General features: G+C 39.8%; 1 protein-coding gene across 1 annotated transcript; it reads left to right on the top strand.

The window, feature by feature from the left end:
- The first annotated feature begins 2,301 nt into the window (after nucleotides 1-2,301).
- LOC104930968 (integrin beta-3) lies at nucleotides 2,302-19,761 on the top strand. The gene is made up of 15 exons (XM_019264795.2): nucleotides 2,302-2,526; nucleotides 2,961-3,046; nucleotides 3,733-3,937; nucleotides 4,149-4,401; nucleotides 6,335-6,497; nucleotides 6,614-6,775; nucleotides 6,928-7,023; nucleotides 7,947-8,036; nucleotides 8,555-8,689; nucleotides 9,748-10,192; nucleotides 13,924-14,146; nucleotides 14,231-14,331; nucleotides 14,523-14,642; nucleotides 17,282-17,448; nucleotides 18,669-19,761. The coding sequence occupies exons 1-15, from the start codon at nucleotides 2,358-2,360 to the stop codon at nucleotides 18,735-18,737; spliced, it is 2,484 nt and encodes an 827-aa protein (XP_019120340.1). The 5' UTR covers nucleotides 2,302-2,357; the 3' UTR covers nucleotides 18,738-19,761.
- The last annotated feature ends 1,010 nt before the right edge of the window (nucleotides 19,762-20,771 follow it).

The following is a 20,771-nucleotide window of genomic DNA, read 5'->3' as shown; positions in this document are numbered from 1 at the left end:
CCTCAAGGCTCAGTGTTGCTCCACCAGTTCAATTCACATCTCACCGCACTCTTTTCGTTTCAATGAAACAGCGAGATGCAAATAAAACATGATCGTTGAGTAAAGGTTACATGTCTCAAAGGGGGAAAAAAAAAGATCCCTCAGTTAAACAGATAAAAAAATCCTCTTTCTTGTCGCTTGTTCAGCTAAATTCCTGGAGTGAAAACACCATGCACACAGTCTGGGTGAAAGAACTTTAACCTTGAGTGACCGTGTAACCAAATGAGGAACATTTGAGGGGTCTAGTTGTGTTCTCTGCATTAGCTGGAGAGTAAGAAATCTATTATATAATCTAAATTTGACCATTGCATCGCCCTGTTGTCATGACTAAAATGACAAGTGTTCCTTCACTACTTGCTAACAACAACTTTTGCATGTGTTTTCTCTGCAGCAGCCATATGCATCAATCAACCCATAGGCTTCAATGTTGATAATCGTCCAAGGTTAAATAAAGAGGGGTGTTAAATGAATCAAATTTAAGGATTATGGGATCCACACACATGCAGATGCATCATTATTATGCCTGTAAAGGCTGCAGAGGTCATATATTGTAGAGAAATGACATCTGCTGGATGTAAATGGTAATACAGCCATGGACAGTGTAGTCATGCAGAGATGTTTGAGGATAACATCCTTCATAAAACTTTGTATTGTCACATTTATCACGTATAAATCTATAGAATCAGATATCTATGAAGCCTAGGCTTTGTGATTCAGACTTGTGTTTATCTTAAAGAAAGGTCAGCTTGTACTGTACGCAAACAGAAAATTTTTTACCTCGTTTGAAGGGTTCAGCTGATGCGTTCATGTCAACAGATTCGACATGGGCATAAATCAGATGTCCCTGTCTTCTGTATCCAGAGGAAAACAAATTAAGCGATTAAGAAATTATAAATAACAAATGAAACTGTTACTGTATTTGTAGACTACTTATACTTATTTCTATTTTAGACCATTTTATACTTCTACTCCAGGACATTTCAGGGATTTGTAGTACTTTTTACTGAACTACGTTTGTCTGAGAACCATAATACACATCAAATATATCATCATCTTAAATATAATTAATATGATCCTTGATCCATGATTTTTATACATTAACTGCACAACAGTATATAAAATAGTTAACATCAACCCCTTTTTATAGATGAAGTGGAGTGATGGGCAGCCGCCGTGGGAGAAGTTACGGGTTCAGTACCTTACTGAAGGGCACCTCGACAGTGCTCAGGAGGTGAACTGGCATCAGTCCACAATCCATACTGTGGTCCATGCTGGACTTCAGCTGCCACGCCAAGGCGATATGGATGGAACTACTAACATCTACAATTAACACATATACATTAGTAATACAGGAACATAATACAGACAGTAATATAACATTCTGCACAGTGAGTACTGTTTCTCATAATTTAAGCACATTGTTCTGATTAGACTAGATGTACCTGTAGTAAAGCAGTTGATATTGTTGAATTTAATTGAAAGTATCTGAATACTTCTTCAACCGCTGGTTTAAAGAAATAAAGAGAGTTTCTGTCAGAATCTGGCCGACAGACAGTCTGTGTGCTTTGAAGAACACCCATTTTATTCCAAACAACAACCAGATGTATATTTAATGAGAGCAACCTCGGCTCTTGTGTTGAACTGTTGAACTGTTGACAAATGAAGCTTCACTTGTCAACACATTTTTGAGTCACCCTCCGACCTTTTCTAGCATTAATAAAGAAAATCTTTGTCTAATAGTGAAGTGTTCAGACCTTTATACTGTGTACAAAGTGTGTTGATGATAGTTTTAATGACACTCGTCCTTACAGCTAGTGTCCACTAGGGGGCAGTGTACACTAACGCAAACCTCGTTAAGATTTGATTATAGGTAATATTTACCTTATATTAATCCCTTTGTTTATTACAATAAACACAGTTTAATTAAGTGTTTCAGACAATTTCAACGATTTCCACTGTCTAAATTCACCTTTTAAAAAAATATATAATGTGTTTTCTTGTCATTAAAATATGCTTATATGCATTTTTATTATGACATTTTAATATCACATTATATCCTCTGCCTTATTCTGTAAAACAAACTTTTAAATAAAGTACAGGACCCTATACCAGATGGTACAACATGTCACATGTTTGATGCTCGGACCTGCCCTCCTCCTCCTCCTCCTCCTCCTCCTCCTCCTCCACACACAGTGTAACAACTTTGGATGCTGCGCTTCTCCCGCCCACTGCATGTAATAGTATGATAATGAGATATGTGGATTTAGAGTAAGAGGGGTTGGCTTTAAAGAGATTTGACTCTATTTGGAGTTGTGTCGATGGCAGATGAAGAAAGTTGTTTCTTGATTCTTTTCTACTTGTACTTACACACCAGAGCTCGTTGGCAGGCTCCGTCCTCACAGAGAGCCCGCACCAGGATGGGTGCTCCCCCGGCGCAAAGGATATTTTGGCTTCTGATGTTTGCTTTTGGAATAACAGCAGTCTGCGGTGAGTTTTGTATTTATTTTTTTTCTGTTCTGCTGTGTTCATGTTTTGTTGGTGTGGTGAAGAATGTGTGGCAGAGGAAGACACATGATGCATTGTCGAAGTTTTGAACTCCTCTCAGTGTTTAAAATGATGCCTGTCCTGGCAACATGTCCAAGTTAGAGCATTTTTTTTATGTATTTGAGGAAGTTATGACAGTGAGTCAATGCACAAGGACGCATGATGTGAATAGAATAAAACGTTTTAAGCATAATTACACCTGCAAATTTCTTAGATGAGCTCCATTGATCCAAAATGATCTATTTTTGGTCTTTTTCACTAAGAAATAAACCAAAATTCAGATGTCACACCAAAAGGCTGTTATTTTGAATACACAAGGTGGGTACAAAAGATTATAAGACAAACATAAATTAAGAATAATACTTTTTTTGTTACAGGTTCAAACGTCTGCACCTCCAGAGGAGCCAGCACATGCAAGCAATGTCTGGCTGTGCACCCCAGCTGTGCGTGGTGCTTCCAGGAGGTTGGTTCCTTTTTCACTTCACTTCATTGAGACAATGGGCTTTCTGCCGGGTGCAGGGTGGTACAGATCCCCTCATCGGCTGAGCAATCTGGTTGAGAAGAATGCATAGATGCAAAATCCAGAAGATAAGTTCAGGTGTACGGGAAAGTCAGATCTACCCTGTGTTCCTTGTTCGAGCTAAAGTTTCTTTGGGTTTGATTCTTGGCTCTGTGGACACAGTGGCTGACCTTCTATGGAGTCATATTTTCTGTTTCAAACTAATGAGTGCAATGAGTTAATATTGTAAAACTCTGGGAGTCAATGTGCTCAATCTTACACTCAAGTGCAAGATTTTCCCTCGATGACTTCAGTCTGAACGCTCCGGTTTATTGCCGACATTTCCTCATGTTCAGAAGCACTCATTCAACCATCAGGTGGTGTTCAAGATAGGATGGGAATGTTAATTTAAGGTGGTATTTTTCTGTAAGTTCAGAGTTTGTTGAAGGGAAAAGTCATTCCATGAAAAAAGGCATAATGTTCTGGACAGTTTCTGGACTTCGTGTCCTTGTACAGCTCAGCCTTGAAATGAATCCAATGTTTCTTTCTTACTTTTTCAACACAGCTTTATTACAGATGGGAATCCTGTAAATAAACAACTATTTGCTTACATTTGTAACAAATTTGCTGTTGGAATGCTTTTCTCTAAGGACTTTGGCCAAAGGGTTGCCAGTACTTCCCGCTGTAATCTGAAGGATAACCTGTTGGAAGCGGGCTGTGCTCCGTCAGCTCTCGAGTCTCCAACCAGCAAACTTCAGGTGATCGAAGACCGGCCCCTCAGCAACAAGGCAGCGGGGGCCACGCAAGATTTCACTCAGATCAAGCCCCAGAAACTACACATCACCCTCAGGCCAGGTAGGTTCGACCATCTGAGTTGGTGGTTTCTCTGAAATCGAGAGATATTTGTTTTGTTTTCCCTGCGTTGCTTATTTGAAGCTCAGTCAACACTGCTTCCTGTTCCTTGTTGAAATCCAAGTGTAACACAAGGACTGTGTGAATGAAGAAGCAATAACATCAAGCAAAACGATTAAAAAAGTTAATTCTGCATCCCTTTTTTTCATCCCAGATGATGCTAAGCGCTTCACAGTGAAGGTGCGACAAGTAGAAGACTACCCCGTGGATCTCTACTACCTCATGGATCTCTCCTACTCCATGAACGACGACCTCTTCCGTCTGAGGACGCTGGGCAAAGGTCTGGCCGAGGCTATGAACCGCACCACCAGCAACCTCCGCATGGGCTTTGGGGCTTTTGTGGACAAGCCGCTCTCACCCTACATGTACATCTCACCCAAAGAGGCTGTGAAGAACCCCTGCTACAGGTAAAAGTGTGATTGGCTTCATACGGTATTTTCACCCTTGGGGATGTCATGCTGTCTCTTAAAAGTGTTAATCAACCATGTTGGACAATAGTTTGGGCAATAAAGATCACGGCATAATTAGTTCACTTCATGCTGACCTTGTTTAAACTAAATAGGACGAAAATGTTCTTTAACAAAGAAGACGAAACATCACTTTATCGTGAAAATTACCATCTGTTTTAAGTTTAATGTCCAAATTATTACATTATGTATCTTATCTTATTCTTATAAATAAATACAGGATTAATACAACTAAATACTAAATATGAATCTACATCAATAGAATTAGCAACCAGCTTAGAGGAATCTACTTGTTACCATAGAACATGATCAAAACACGTAATTATTTTATAGCGACATGAGATCAAAACTTAAAAAAGATCCGTACAACATTCTCAAAGACATAGTTTAACATCTCTATGGGAAGACGAGCTAAACATAGTTACTATACAAACATAAAAGAGGCGTCAATCTTCTCATCTTCACTGTAAGGAAGAGAATAAATATACAGTATTTCTCAAAATGTCAAAAGACAACAAGAACTTCAGGATTAGCCTCCTTAACCTGTTTCCTTGTCTGTAAATAAGTACCTTAACTGAATCCAGACCTCTTTGTAATGGAAAGTTTCATTTAGACCATTTTAACAATGTTTTACATTCCTAATATGTACCTACTGGTGTCGGTTTCAGTGGTTGTTTATGTCTGCATGTGGGAAGTAGCTTCATTATGTAGATGATGTCATTTTTAGGACATCATTAAAAACAGAGTTGCACAGTGAAAAATGCAAAGCAAGCTCAGAGTCACAGCACTTGTTAAAGGCTTACAGTGGATCCCTAGTGCTTGGTCAGCTGCTCTGAATCAGCCACAGGTAATCTACACAGAAAAAAAAGAGTGTCCCAATGCAAACTGCCCTAACTCCACCCAAACTCTCCCACGCATGTTCATTTGATTATTTAAGGTCTCTTGGGGGTCATTTATTTTCCTGCTTACACACAGTCCAGAGATCCAGCCTGCAGGAATGTTTGGATAAAAGATAAGACAAGCAGATAATTTTGGTCAAGTAGAGTACGATACAGAAAGTAACAGGGGTCCACTGGCAGGACAAGAGAGCCTTTTTAACCAAACGTTGGGAAACTGCTGATCAGAACAGTACCAGCTAACCAAACAAAACAACTCTCGAGGGATGGCAACATTGGTCTAGTTGGGTCCAGACTGAAATATCTCAACAATTATTAAATGGATTATTATAAAACTTTGTGCTGACGTTCATGGTCCCCAGAGGTTATTATAAAACTTTGTGCTGACGTTCATGGTCCCCAGAGGGTGGATCCTAATAAATTGGGTGTTCCTTTGACTTCTTTGGTGTCACCATGAACTTGACATTTGAGGCTTTGGTGTAAAAATGTCTCCACAACTGTTTGATGGATTTCCTGAAACTCATGGATTACTTTTAATGGCTTTGGTGATCTCCTGACCTATCAGGCCAAACTTGTAATGTGTCCAATACTTTGTTTTATGACCAAATACCTGCAAAACTAATAAACATTCCTCAGGTTTGTAAGTGTTAATAAGCAAATGTCAGCCTAAACTAAGATGGAGAACATGATATATATACCTAGCGTTTAGTTCAGCCTCTCGGAGCTGCTGGCAGACTCACACTCTTGTTCTCAAATGTCATAGTAGAAAGAACGATCCAGTGAATGATAAAATGAGGAGACACAAACATATAAACCCAATTAACCTGATGAAAAGATGGTTATTTCCCCCCCTTAAAACTTCCCCTTCATAAAGTTTCATCATTAATTAGAGAGCTTATGATCAGCTTATCATCTTTTACAGCAGTATAAACAGATCTTCAGATGAATAATCAGCTAATCTCCTGTTTCACTGACAGCATTAACACCACCTGCTTGCCCCAGTTTGGCTACAAACACGTTCTGTCTCTGACGGAGGAGGTGGGCCGCTTCACAGAGGAAGTGAAGAAGCAGATGGTGTCCAGGAACCGAGATGCCCCAGAGGGAGGCTTTGATGCCATCATCCAGGCTGCTGTGTGCAAGGTGGACAGAGAGACTACACGTGCAAACACACTCACTGACTCATATTCAACACAACATTTCAGGGTTGTTTTCAAAAGCTGAATTAAAGCGGTTATTTCACTTTTCACATGATTCAGGAGCAGATCGGTTGGCGTCCAGACGCGTCCCACCTTCTGATCTTCACCTCAGACGCTAAGACTCACGTGGCTCTGGACGGTCGTCTCGCTGGAATTGTGCATCCCAACGACGGACAGTGCCACCTCAACTCTGAGAATATGTACAGCATGTCTACCACCATGGTTAGTGTGGTGTGAAAGCAGACAGTGTGAGAGAGAAACAGAGAGAATAACAGACTTTGTTTAAATATGCAGGTCTGTAGAAGTATGAAAAGGAAAAATGTCAGTGTTTATGTTAGCATGTGCTTACCACACCATCTGGTTTGGCCTCACAGGATTACCCATCTCTAGCTCTGATCACAGAGAAGATGTCAGAGAACAACATCAACCTCATCTTCGCCGTCACCAACCCTGTGGTTCCTCTGTACCAGGTCAGGAGCTCTGCAAGTTACACTGAGCACATTTTATTTTGTTCAAACTGAGATGATAACAAATCCCAGTCCGCAATCATCTCATCTTGAACATATTGTAGCGTTTTAGCCCAAGTCCTCCAAACCTCACTGGTTTGAGATTCTTGGATGCTGCACTGGAAGAGTGGAAACTCAAAATGAATCACTAATATACACCGTTCAGACGCACAGCAAGATACAAACTATGAAACACTGTTACATTACCTGTCAAACAGACTTTTAACAGGAATGAGAAATCTCTAGAAATAAAGGAAATCAGCGTATCTGCTTCCTTTTTTTGTATTGTCAGTTTTAACTAGGTAACAAAGAAAAGGTAAAAAAAATAATTAATTTATGAAATCTATTAATGTTCTATATAAATCTATATATAATTCTAATTTAATAATTTATTTATTATCAGCAACATGTTTTCAAGTAATAATTTGGACATAGTGTATATTTTTATTTAAAGGCATTTAATGACATTTTAACAATTGAGATGGTTCGGACATGTTCAGAGGAGAGATAGTGAATATATTGGTAGAAGGATGCTGAGTTTTGAACTGCCAGACAGGAGGAGGCCTAGAGGAAGACCAAAGAGGAGGTTTATGGATGCAGTGAAAGAGGACATGAAGGTAGTTGGTGTGAGAGAAGAGGATGCAGAAGACAGGGTTAGATGGAGGCAACTGATTCGCTGTGGCGACCCCTGAAGGGAAAAGCCGAAAGGAGAAGAAGAAGATGACATTTTAACAATGTTTTACAATGTTTGGCAGTTATTGAGGTGTATATTTTATATGTTATTGTAATTAATGAGGCATTAGTGGTTATTAATGGTTAATAAATAGTTTCCCAGACTGTGTACGATGACGACAGTCTTCCAGTCTGTTTGTCTTTCTGTCTTGTAGAACTACAGTGAGCTGATTCCTGGCACCACAGTAGGAACGCTGTCTAACGACTCAGGCAACGTTATTCAGCTCATACTGAAGGCCTACGCTGTGAGTGTTACACAAACACACACACACACATACACACACACACAGCTCAGACTAGACGGTGTTTCAGTGGATGACATGTGTTTGCTGACACACACCCACAGTGTGTGAGTCACACACAAAGTCCAGCCAAGGACTTTTTCACATTGGCCGAGGTGTAAGGCTGACCAAATGTGGGCGACTGCTGGCTCTGTTTCATTGTTTATTATGCAGAGAACAGGTGAATTAGCTGAAAATTACTTTTAGCTTTAAACCCGTTAACTTTATGATGTGTGTACAGATGTGCATAGAAGCTTGTTAACGTGTGCACCCCCCAAATTAATGTATAGGCTTACATGTAATTAAAGCGGAAAATGAGAAAGAATTTATTAGAATTCACTTCGCTCGCCTCATCTGAGCGCAGGATTTGACTCGACAGCAACTGAATTTGAAACCTAACATGCGATCCAGGCCTCATGACACAAGTCTACATACTCCATGTATAAGTGCTTCCTGCTGTTCTCTTTCATTGGTGTTGCCAGAAAATCCGTTCCAAAGTGGAGCTGGAGCTTCAAGGAGTCCCAGAAGAGCTGTCCTTGTCCTTTAATGCCACCTGTTTGAATGGAGAGCTCATCCCTGGCCTCAAGTCCTGCTCTGGGCTTAAGATAGGAGACACGGTCAGTCCATGCTCCATCCCCTCTCTCTTTTTTTTGGCTTGTGCTTCCTTAAAAATGAAGTAATGTCTTCTTTTGGCTCTCTCAAATTAGTGCAAATCAAAGAGTGATTTAGCCTCCATGGATTGTTCATTTAAAAGGTGTTTTAGTGGCTGGATGAAGTAAAAATCTAGTATTTCACAAGAAAAAGGCAAATTTGGAAGAAAAAAAAGTTTAAAGAGAACAATTAATTTACAGTTTCTATTTGTTCAAGGACACCAAACAAGATAAATTAGTTACAGCATTGCAAGAAAACAGTGTTATCAACTTTTCCACCCCGGGCCAACATGTTTTGTATTTTGGGATTATAACCAAGGGACTAGTGGCTATAATCATGTCTTGATTGTAAAAATAACATGTTAGTTCCATATACTATTTTTCACCTTCTTTTTGGTCTCTTTCCATTTCCACTTCTTGTTGCTATCTCCATGTCTTTAAAGTTGGACTTCCCCCAGATGATACAGATGATGGGGAAAAAAGTACTCTGTCTCTGATTTGTCTTTCTTACTTGATGTTTTCTTGTCCTTTCTTCCAGCCTTCTTTTGCCAGCTCCATTTAGAGCTAAATCATCCGCTCAAGTTCTCCTCGTTGCTTTATTTTGCATTTTTTCTTTATCACAGCTTCTTTGGCTCTTTTCCCTGCGCTCTCCTCACTCCAGGTGACATTTTTTGGCCTCCACACATGTCTTTCTCTCTGCCTCAGCTCCTATTATTTTTGCCATATATGGTTGTTTCTCCAGATGTGGTAACTGCCCACTTTTGGACATTTTCCAGATTTGGATGCAATGTTGAATGAACAGTTACTTTGACTAAATACATATGGAGGCATTCCCCATGTCATGTCTTTGTGCTGTTTCCTCCGACAGCGATTAGAAAATGATTAATAGGACCATTTAAGTGTTGTTACATAATCTAGAACAGTGTGATAAATGTCTTTTTTTTTGTGTCTCTTTTAAAAAAACATGTTTGAACCAAAAATTTGACGCGTTACTTACAATTTCAATTCCAAATCCTTTGGTGCAGGTCTCTTTCAGCGTGGAAGCCAGGGCCCGCGGTTGCCCTAAACAAAAGAATAAAACCTTCATCATTAAACCCGTGGGCTTCAAGGACTCCCTCTCCATCACCGTCACCTTCGAGTGTGACTGCAAGTGCCAGTCCAAAGCCCAGCCCAATAGCCCCAAATGCAACCAAGGCAATGGCACCTACGAGTGCGGCATCTGCCAGTGCCACCCAGGCCGCTTAGGGCCTCACTGCGAATGTGCAGAGGGTGACTATAACCCCACGGAGCAGGACCGCTGCAGCGGACCTTCCGGCTCGGGAGGACCTCAATCTGCCATCTGCAGTGGCCGTGGAGACTGTGTGTGCGGACAGTGTGTGTGCCACAGCAGCGACTTTGGAAAAGTCTGGGGAAAGCTGTGCGAGTGTGATGACTTCAACTGCCTGCGCTACAAGGGCGAACTGTGCTCAGGTAAGACCTCACGAGTTAGTTCTTTTTTTTTTTGTCAACTAATCAACCATTGCAGCTCTGTTGAACAGCAATCTTTCTCATATACTTATCATTTAGGTCATTTAATCAAGCAATAATGGAAAACATTCATGGGTTACTGCTTCTCAGATGTGGGTATTTGCTGCTTTTCTCTTTTTTATCATTAAGCATTGAATATGTTTGTGTTGTGGACTGTTTATCAGGCAAAACAAGACATTGGGAAACATAACTGGGCATCCTTAATTGTTTTCTCACAGAAGAATTTGGGACTAGTGGCACATTTCGGGGAAATATTCTGATTTGTTTCCTCTGATAGCTGGAGCCAGTAGTTGGTTACTGCAGATTCATATTTAATAGACATACATGAGGGATGCATTGAACTTTTTAAGAATAAGCATATATCCCCAAATGTGAAACTTTTCCTTTAACATGATTTTCACATCACACAACAAGCAATAAAAGGTTAAGAGGGTTAAAATGACGATCATGAGCGTTGTGTGTGTCTGTGGTGGAGTTTCAGAGAATGCACGTACCTTTGTTGTAAACGCTGGCAGTCCCCTTCACCACACTGACTTGCCACCCACCTCATCTGGGAAGAATTACATACAATAACAACTCTCCCATCTGCTCAGGACCAGGCTACATTCACAATAAACATATGGCGTTCCGTGTGCATCATGTGTGAGTGTAAGCTCAGGTTGTATGTTTGTGTCAGCCAGGCCGAGGTTTTGTTACCACAGGGTTCAACAGAATTCATGCTCTGACGGTAGCTCTCTCCAGTCAGAGAGTGTCTATTGTGGTTGAGATTTTTTAAAACACTGGGAATGAGTTTGGGTAATTGTTGAGAGCTTTAACTCGGAACCTCCTCCGCTGATCCTCGTTTTCTTTTAGTGTTTTGAAAGAGACGGTATGTCATCAAGTCAAAACACATGATGTTACCCTGAGGATGTTTGTAATTGACATCCTATGACTGTCTTTTGTCTGGGTTTAGACGTTATACCATACATAAACATGCTGTCAGTACTTTTCTTCTTTTATTTTCTCACTGGACAGAAGTTATGCATGTACTACGTTCTTGTAAGAAATCTCTCCAACAAAGGAGGTACACACTAATAAAAAATCATCATGTCAACTGCAGCAAAAGATCAAACGGATTGCTTGTCCTTCTTGGATTCTTATAAAACAGACTTTCACCAGATGAAGATCTGACTCCAGCAAGTCGTCTTCTCTACCCCTAATCTCATTTAATACCTGATGATCAGTCCTGGAATTTTGGGAATGATTTATTGCTTTCATATCATTCGATCATGTCATAATCAGACCCTGGTTATGAGCAGCATGAGTGGGAAAAACAGATCACGTCAGGCTCTTGAGTTGTGGTCGGAAATATTGGGGCTTTCTGACAACTACTATATATCCCACTCTGCAGAAGTGTCCACAAACCGCTGCCAGCATGCCTGCAAAGCCACCCTCACTGACAGTCAATCTAATCCAATATTAACAGTTTTAAAGGAGCCATACACAGTATTTGTTTGCTTTTGCTTGCTAATGAACCATTAAAAATACAGAGTACACACCAAAAGTGGCTAATTTAGACGATTTATCTGGTATGACTACAAGGTTAGTAATGGGGTGAACATCTTGGAACAATGTGAAAATGCTCCAAAGTCTAAATAAAGGGAGGTTTTACGGAATCCATCCGTAGCTAAGGGATAGATGTAGGAGTGGTGTCGTTCTTCTCATCAGAATACACTTACTTCATTAATGTCAAACTATTCCCATAAAGATGGCAGGATTCAACGTCAAAGGAAGACAGAATAGGAAGAAAGGGACATAACTGCCTAGCGATCAGTCATAATTAACAGAATGAACTGGCGATTGTTTACATTTTTATTGTAATTGAGTTAATTGAATTGACTTAATTGCGTAATGCACAGTTTTGGCACAGGCTTCTCTCCCCGACTCAAACCTCGTCACATCATCGGATCTCATATGTCACCTAACCCCCCCCTCCCCTCTGTTGCTCTCACAGAAAAATGTTTTGCTGTATTCCCCAAAGCCCATAGATTAACATGAAAATACCTCTCTGCTTACTCATTGGCTGGTGTGGTGTAATGAGGCTAAAAATAAACCCATGTTTGGTCAGAAAAGGGCCAAGTTGGAGAGAGCTGGAAATTGTTCTTTGTACTGGTGTGTGTAAAACACGGCCTGCTGTTGTCTAGAAATACCTTATTCAATCCGAGGACCATAGTCTTACGTTCTTCCCCCCACAGGATGGTCTAATTAAAAGCCAGCGGTTCTGTGGTCAACTGGTAATGACAGTTTGTTCATGGTTCATCTTTTATCCAGTCAGGCTGTTCCGAGCAGCTTCCTGTCGCATTGTTTATCTGGGTATTGTTTTGCAGCGATAGGCCGCAATGTTTTTTGCCTTGTCACTCTCGTATTGGCATGCTGCCGCACACATCACACATAGATACATGGAATAACAACAAACCAATGCGCAAATTCACGCACACACATACACACACGCTGAATCATGCGGCCAAAAATAAAAGCTCTCCAGACACCACAGGGCACACAAAGAAATGGGTTTTGGGTTCACTAACAGTTGCAGAATTATGACTTACCGCTTGTGTTTTCCAGTGTTTTGGCTCAAAAATCAAGAATTACAAAGCTAGAATATGTTTTAGCAAGACATAGTACTCATTTTTCATATTGAAAATGTTTACTTGTCACATTTGGAACGAATGTGAACACGTTGTTTGGATGTACACTTGATTTAAGCCGTTTCTCAAGATAGAGAGTAAGTTCTTTAGTGAGCTTTCTCAAATAAAGTTAAAATATCTCATGGGAACAAGAAAAAAGTAGAAAAGCATGACACACGCTTGTGGTAAATACACTCATAACTCCTTAACAAGCTGCGGCCAGTCATTACAAACTCATACTGACCAGCCAAACATTGTTCAAACCCACAAGAGTAGTTCCTAAAATTTCCCCATATACCTTATGAGTAGTTTCCAGGAAAATGTGTATTAAATGGTGCAGAATATTTCCATTTTATGGAAGATTTCTGAAGCCGTAAAAACATATGATACTTAATATGATGGTGTAAGATTAAAAGCTACAGCTGAGCTATTTAAGGGAAGACAAAAAGAGAAACCTCATAAGGAATTCACACTCGCTTCTCATATTGTTATTTAAACCCAAATATGAACTCATATTAACCCGTCAAACTTTGGTTGTTTAAAAGAAATGATGCACAACAACTGAAATTATGATCACGTCAACCACTAAGACCTCCAGCCTTTTTCCACCCTCTTTCCCAACTACCACCACGCCCACGTTTACGCACGGATTTCACTTACTCACATTGTCCTCCTCTTTTATTGTTTATTTACTTCCTCTTCCACTGATTTTCTCAATATTAATGATCTCTGAGGAAATGGAATTTATACCAGTAAACAAAATATTTTGAGGGATGTTTTGCAAAAGATAATAGATATTTAAGTGTAAACTCATATCAGTACAGCTAAATAAGGAGTATGGAGGGTGGACTGGTATCTTGTAGCTAGAACTTGAGTGACTTCCCCTTGAGGAATCAATACAGTATCTATAAAAAAATAATATATCTAAAGAAAAATAAGTGGGGGAATTAGTGTTCTAAATGGCTATGTTCTCATCTTCCTCTAATCTCCTCTAATCTTCCCTCCCAGGCCATGGTGTCTGTAATTGTGGCTTCTGCCAGTGTGCACCAGACTGGCAGGGTGAGAACTGTAACTGCTCCAGACGTACTGACACCTGTATGTCCAACCTGGGTCTGCTGTGCAGCGGGAGAGGCCAGTGTGTGTGCGGGGCCTGTGAGTGCACCCAGCCAGGTGCCTATGGGGCAACATGCGACAAGTGCCCCACCTGCCCTGACGCCTGCACTATGAAGAAGTGAGTCTGCACGCAGAGTTGTTATATTTGGTGTCCAGGGTAACAATTTTACTGATGGCCTGATGCGTGTTTTTCTTCTTAAAGGGAGTGTGTGGAGTGTAAGCACTTCAAGAGGGGCAAACTGTTTGACGACAACACCTGCTCTCGAATCTGCAAGGATGAGATTATGCTTGTGGATGAATTAGGTGAGACACCCAGTGGACTAGTCACTCCATGGTCTTCAAAAGTTTTATAGAACTACAAAACTTTATATCTTACAAAAAAAAGACTACAAAAATGACGCTGCTTTCTAAAGATTTTCATCCATCACACCAAAACCTAAGAAAAGATAAACATGCCTTGGCTAACTAATCATTTTCTTTCAATTCACATGCAGTGCTCCATGATACAAACGCTGTGAACTGCACCTACAAAGATGAGGATGATTGCCTGGAGCGTTTTCAGTACTATGAGGACGCCAGTGGCAAGTCCATCTTGTTTGTCGTCAAAGAACCAGGTAAGAAAAATTCATACACGCATACCTGACCTAACCAACAGATTAAGAGGCAGATATTTCCCCTCAAGAGTTGGTGAGGACCAAAAAAATTATGTCTTGTCTATAGACAAAGACAGTAAATGCAAATGCTGAACAGATAAGAAAGACAAAATCAGCAACCGCTAATGCATCACCATTCATATATTCTATATAATTTGTAGCAAACTTCCTCGTCTTGTGGAATCAGTGGGTTTTGTTCTTAGCCCAACTACAAGTTGTCACTTCCCTGCTGCATGCCCTTCATCTGCTTGTTAAGTGGCCAAAAAGAAAGAGTGTGGAGCGGTAAAACAGCCTTTAATGACCACCAGTGCCCGCAGAGAAAGTCTGTCCCTGGGTCTGCCTTTAATGAATGTGTGTGTTTAATTTAAGGCACAACTGGGTAGACCAAAATTTGCCTTGAACACAGTGCACCCCGCCGTGTCAAAGAGGGTCGTAAACAGCTGCCCAGGTCCTCTTGGAACCCGCTGACTCTACATATCCTCAAGAGGAAAGCAGTAGAGGGGAGAGAGAGAGGAGTCTTAAGTAAGCAAAAGACAGGGATAGAGAATGTTTTAAGGAAACATGAAGCTGTGCTATGAAGAAGAAAGAGAAGAGAGGAAGGGAATAGAGTCAGTTTTCTCCTTTTTCTCTCTTTTTCTCATTTAGAAGTGAATAAATAATGTTGCAGGAATAAGCTTGTAACACCAGCCTGACATGATTTGTATATAAGTCGTAATGGTGGTGGCTCTAGGGATCAAAAGGGTCAGCTGAAGAGCAGGAAGGAAGAAGACTGAAGCTTTGATGTCGGCTGTAAATGTTCAACTTGGCTGCATCACTATGTTACCCAACACTTCTCTCCGCATACTGTACACATGTGCAATCAAATACACACTTACAAATGGCTAGATAAACAGACATCAGGCATCGAGCCTGCCAAACAAACAAGTACACACACATATGGACCAGATGGCTCTTATCACTGGTGGCTAGAAGTGTAAAGGTAAGACATTTTTGCCAACAATGAGAAAATTGTTCCCAGACTTTAGTTCATGCTCCCCGTGACTGTGCACACAAACAAAAGCGTGAAGGCTTCAGATTTTATCCGACATTCATTACTACATGTGCAGCGACCAAAATTAAAGTGGCTATGATGACTATTTTATGTTAACAGCATGTGAAAGAGGTCGCTCATAGTGACAAACCCATAGAGAGCTCTATTCTACTGAGCTTAATAGGGACTTTCAGCTAATTGTTTTGGTTTTCCGGCCTACAGTTTTACTGTTTTGGTTCACTCTCACCACTCGTGTGTCTTTTTTGGCCACAGCAGGCATCTTAAGCCCACTGTAGGCCACCCTGCATCAAACACAATGCAGCATTTAGCAGCTAAAGAGTCAGGAGTGGGTGGAGACCAAAAACAGAGCTAAAAGGAGAGGGAATATTGGACTGTTACAGAAACACAACTCCAAATGAATCTTAATGTTTCTCAGTGTCTGCTGGATATTTAAATACTGTTTGATAACAAATCTGAGATATCAACTTGGTGACAATATGTCAGTTTTATGTTTGCGGCTTGTTTCTGCTGCCCCACAGTGGCCAAAAAAATCAGTTATCACAGTTTAGTGTTTAAGTTTATAAAAAAAAAATGTTAATCTGCTTCATTGACTAGCAAAAGAAGCCTAGAAACATCATCTCATCAGTCAGTCTCATATAAAATAATCCAAATTGGTCGAGCTATAGTGAACCCAATTGTTCACGGTAAAATGTTGACTGAAATGTCCCCATCTAAGTTTCTGCAACAAGATTTCAGTTTAGAAAACGTCAGTTGAGATCCAGTTCAGTCTGGAAACTAGGATTCAGTGAACTAATGAGAGCGTTGACGTGTCTTGTTTCCTCTTGAAACTCCTGAACCGTGCAAAAACAGCTATTTAAAGTGAATTTAAATGAAGAGTGATTCAGCAGTGCATGGTCTCTTGCTTCCCTTGAGTTTATTCAGACACATATTCTGCGGTTAATATAGGAGAAGGTTTTTCAAAAAGAACTAATGACGGGAAAATGAGAGCACAACAGTGTTATGCCAGTGTGGTGTAAGAAGGCTTCGTGTTAGTGACTCTTTGAAAGAGAATACTGTCAGTCATTTCTTGTTCAGCCTTCTTGAAAGAGTGCAAATCAAATTCCTACTGAATTTTGCCAAGACCGCAATGAGGGAAGGGAGATTTGTGGCCTGGCTGTGTGAGGTTACTATTTTCCACTTCAGCCCATCCTCCTCTCTGCTTTCTGGTATTTCGAAAGTCGCCTTCTGCTCCCCGCTGCCATGCAGCACTCGTTCTCTTACACCACTTCACAGATCTGATTAGTCTTAAGAAAACGCCAGCCATTCATGCCAGAAGAAACTACATCATCATGTCGTATTATGAGCATGACAGTGTCCTCTGAATATGAACAGTCATAGGATTTAGCCGAGGAGCGAGTTGCAACAAAAGCAACATCAGATCCATGAGTGACAGAGGAGACATGGAGGAAACAGCACTGTGAAATCAGACTTCCTCCGGCCTACCTCCTGGTTTATCTTCTTATGTGTGTACATTTTACTCATTCCTTTATCTCTTCCTCCTTCAATCTAGACTGCCCCAAGGGTCCAGACATATTGGTGGTGCTTCTGTCAGTGGCAGGAGCAATTTTGTTCCTTGGCTTGGCGGCTCTGCTTATCTGGAAATTGCTGGTCACCATCCACGACAGACGGGAATTTGCTAAATTTGAGGAAGAACGTGCTCGTGCTAAGTGGGACACGGTCAGTGAACTCAGCTCAAGGCGACATGTGAATGCTTTGATGTACTGTTGTAATGTTTGTTCTAGATACAGTCAGTGGACGTTCATGAGTTTAGATGAGGCATTGGTGCAACTGAATCACCCTTCCTTGGACTCATCTCACACACATTCAATGACGCCTGCACCTTCACACACACATGCACAAAAGACCACACACACAGCCTCCTCTCGCTCTTGTTTTCTGAAGATGTTTTTTATTATTTTTGTGGCATGCTGTTACTCCCAGCAGAACAAAAGGCAGCCAACGGAAGGGCTGGGTTTAAATTAGCTAACTCTAATTAGAATTTACTGCTAATAGGGCTCTCTGTGGCATCAAAAACACACCCTAATCCCATTGGCCCAAAACCACAAAGACTCACAGTCGTTTTAGTAGAGTAACGGAAGTGCACACAATCATGTTAACACACGTGTCTGTAGGCAATGAAATGTAATGGATATTTTAATTATTTACTAATCTAGTACATATTTAAGGTGATATTTTAAGTAATCCTTGTTTGATCTGTCTTTTTTCCTGGCTTCTCTCTAGCTAATAAAAGCATCTATTATCTGAAAATATTTAAATTCTAGACATAGTATTTTTATTATTCTTAAAGGTCCGGTGTGTAGAATTTAGTGACATCTAGTGGTAAGTTTCAAATTGCAACCAACTAAAAAACCTCTCACCTCTCCCTCTTGTTCAAGCATTAAGGAAAAACTACAGTGGCTGTAAAACTTGTTAAAAAAAGGTCCTATGTATGTCACTGAACCTTTAATAGATCCTTTATTTTTTACACTTTTTTACTATTACTACAGTCATCCCATAATCAGCACTTATCTGTCTAAATCAATAATTCATATATCATGGGATGATTAAAGTAATAAAAATCAGGTGATTTAACAGTATATGATTGTCTAATGGTAATGTTACAAGTGTATAAGTGAAAGCATTTATTATGTATTTATTTACTTATGTATTAAGAATGACCAGTATTTAGAGGTATTTCTAAATTATCAGGTATTTGATGCTTTTATTATCTAAAAAGAAGACGGGAAAAAGAAAGAAATATCACTTTTGAGACATCTGGAGCTCTGTAATTATGCAACTCCCTCTGGACTTCGAAAGTGTCTTTTTGGAGGCATTTCTATTTAATTCTGTGCCCTCTCTTTAACTTATGTCTCTTTATTTGTGTATTTGACTAACAGGGACACAATCCTCTCTACAAAGGAGCCACATCTACCTTCACAAACATCACATACAGAGGAAAAGACTGATGCTACTGAACAAGGATGAAGAATAAAGGAGGAAATAATGGACTTTTACTGTCCTTTGTGGGAAAGGCACCGAATCATGTGCAGGCCTCTACTGTCACAAGACAATAATTAATAATTATTTGTGTTTGTAAATATGTAGAAATGATTCTGTGGACACATTTTTTTTTATCAGGGATTTGTCATAAAACCCTACATATACTACACTGATAAATAAGATATTGTTTTGATTTTGTGTGATTGACAAAGAACTCTTGTGTTGTGCAGGTTTACCCAAATCACAAAAACATACTGTATTTACAGACTTACCCCCTGGCCACACTGTTATTTTCTGGTGGAAAATAGTATCAAAAAAACTATTGGCATCAAAGATCTGTAGAGTACTTTAAATATCTACAGAGGCAGATAAAACCAAAACTATCCACGTGACTGGATACCAAGTGGAAAAATATATAAAAATGTGATGTGGTTGAACTCATTCTTCAAGTCAGCGGAAGAACAAAAGATCAGATAATGTTACACAGAAAAGAAAAAAAAACTTTATTTCCCGATCTCAGTGTTGGGATTTCCTGTTTGTGGTACTCCTTGGGACTATGACAAGATAAACTATCTACAATTCAGGCAAGTGACGTGCTGGAAATAGGATGTGGTTTGGAGTAAACTGTTAATTTACTGAAAACTTCTGCAGTTTCTTGTGTAGTGTTTTCTCCCTTGTTCTCACTCGCTAAAATATGTAAAATGTCATAATTTAGTCAAGTTTTGAGACGTGGAAGACAAAAGCTCAGCTAAAACATAATTAAAAATATATAGTATGAGGGGCTTTATTCCATAATGGATGATTAAAGATTAGTATTATTTGATATTACGAGTAAATGTGGCTCTATTTTAAATGTTTTGAGTTTTTAAAAGTACAACAGTGACTCGTTTCTGTTGTGTTTTCGCTTTAAATGCTGAAACGTTGATTGATCATTTGAACTTGAGCATCCAAAAAAATCAATTTTATTAAAAAATACACCAAGACAGACAACCAAAGGTGTGTTTCACAGTGACGGCGCTGCCTTCAATAAGCTTTTTATCACACCCTGTTAATATTTCATGTACATTTTGCTGCCTGTTGGTGATCTGTTAAGCAATAGATCTACTCTAGATATAAATCAGCTAAAATAATTGATGCATGAGCAGAAATTTGGGAGTTTAATGACAAGTTAATTGAATCATTCCAAATGACACATTATGTTACAGAAGACAGAAAGATAGATTATGGACATTAGTGCCTAATAAATTATCGTGCTGCTTCCTCATGACTCTCACTCAAGTGAAGTGTGCAGGGCTTTTTGTCCGCGATGCTCTGCTTCCATCTCCTGGACTTAAACTGCAACTATAGTTCACTCTCCAATCCTTGTGGGTATGTGTAAGTGTAGGTCATGATGTAATGCAAAGCAAGACAGAGGCAAAACTCAGCTGTATGAATCTGATCTCAAATTGTGTCCTCTAGTGGCAGGAGGCAGCATCTGAACATGGGACCTCTGGACAAGCATCTGTAGCTTCTGGGGGGGCACAGCAATGTGTGATTTTTGATTCACACGACACAATTATGATCGGTCATAAACACATGATGACTCAACAGGTTCCAGTGGTGTAACCAGTCAGTGAGTAATAAGTTATGACAGTAAGAGTATAACTCTGTAAGTTATATAAATTAATTAATGAAGTAACTGCGAGAGCACATAAACTCATAGTGACTTTATTTCTTAATAGTGAGCATGATGTGCAAACTGCATAAAAATCATTGCATTAAATCATGAGCAACTGTACTGAACTTAAATGAGATTTGTACACACATTTTTAGCACCATGAACACTTCTCAGACACATCAACCAATCTTTATATATATCCTGAAATACTACTTGGCCCCACAGTTTTTTTTCTGTGTTTGTGTCAATATGCTAAAACTTTATTTAGGAACATGCGTGAATGCTCAATATAAGATAGGTAGATTCATATTTTATTCATCCAAATGTGAAAATGCAAGAAAAA

Source organism: Larimichthys crocea, chromosome XVI (assembly GCF_000972845.2).
Source record: "Larimichthys crocea isolate SSNF chromosome XVI, L_crocea_2.0, whole genome shotgun sequence".
Classification (NCBI taxonomy): Eukaryota; Metazoa; Chordata; class Actinopteri; family Sciaenidae; genus Larimichthys; species Larimichthys crocea.
This window is presented reverse-complemented; position numbering and strand designations above follow the sequence as displayed.

Bases quoted from the DNA above. Each gene is read 5' to 3' on its own strand.
- LOC104930968 (XM_019264795.2), top strand. From the start codon at position 2,358: ATGGCAGATGAAGAAAGTTGTTTCTTGATTCTTTTCTACTTGTACTTA. The intron at 2,527-2,960 runs GTGAGTTTTGTA...TTTTTGTTACAG, and splicing joins TGGAATAACAGCAGTCTGCG to GTTCAAACGTCTGCACCTCC. The intron at 14,332-14,522 runs GTGAGACACCCA...ATTCACATGCAG, and splicing joins TATGCTTGTGGATGAATTAG to TGCTCCATGATACAAACGCT.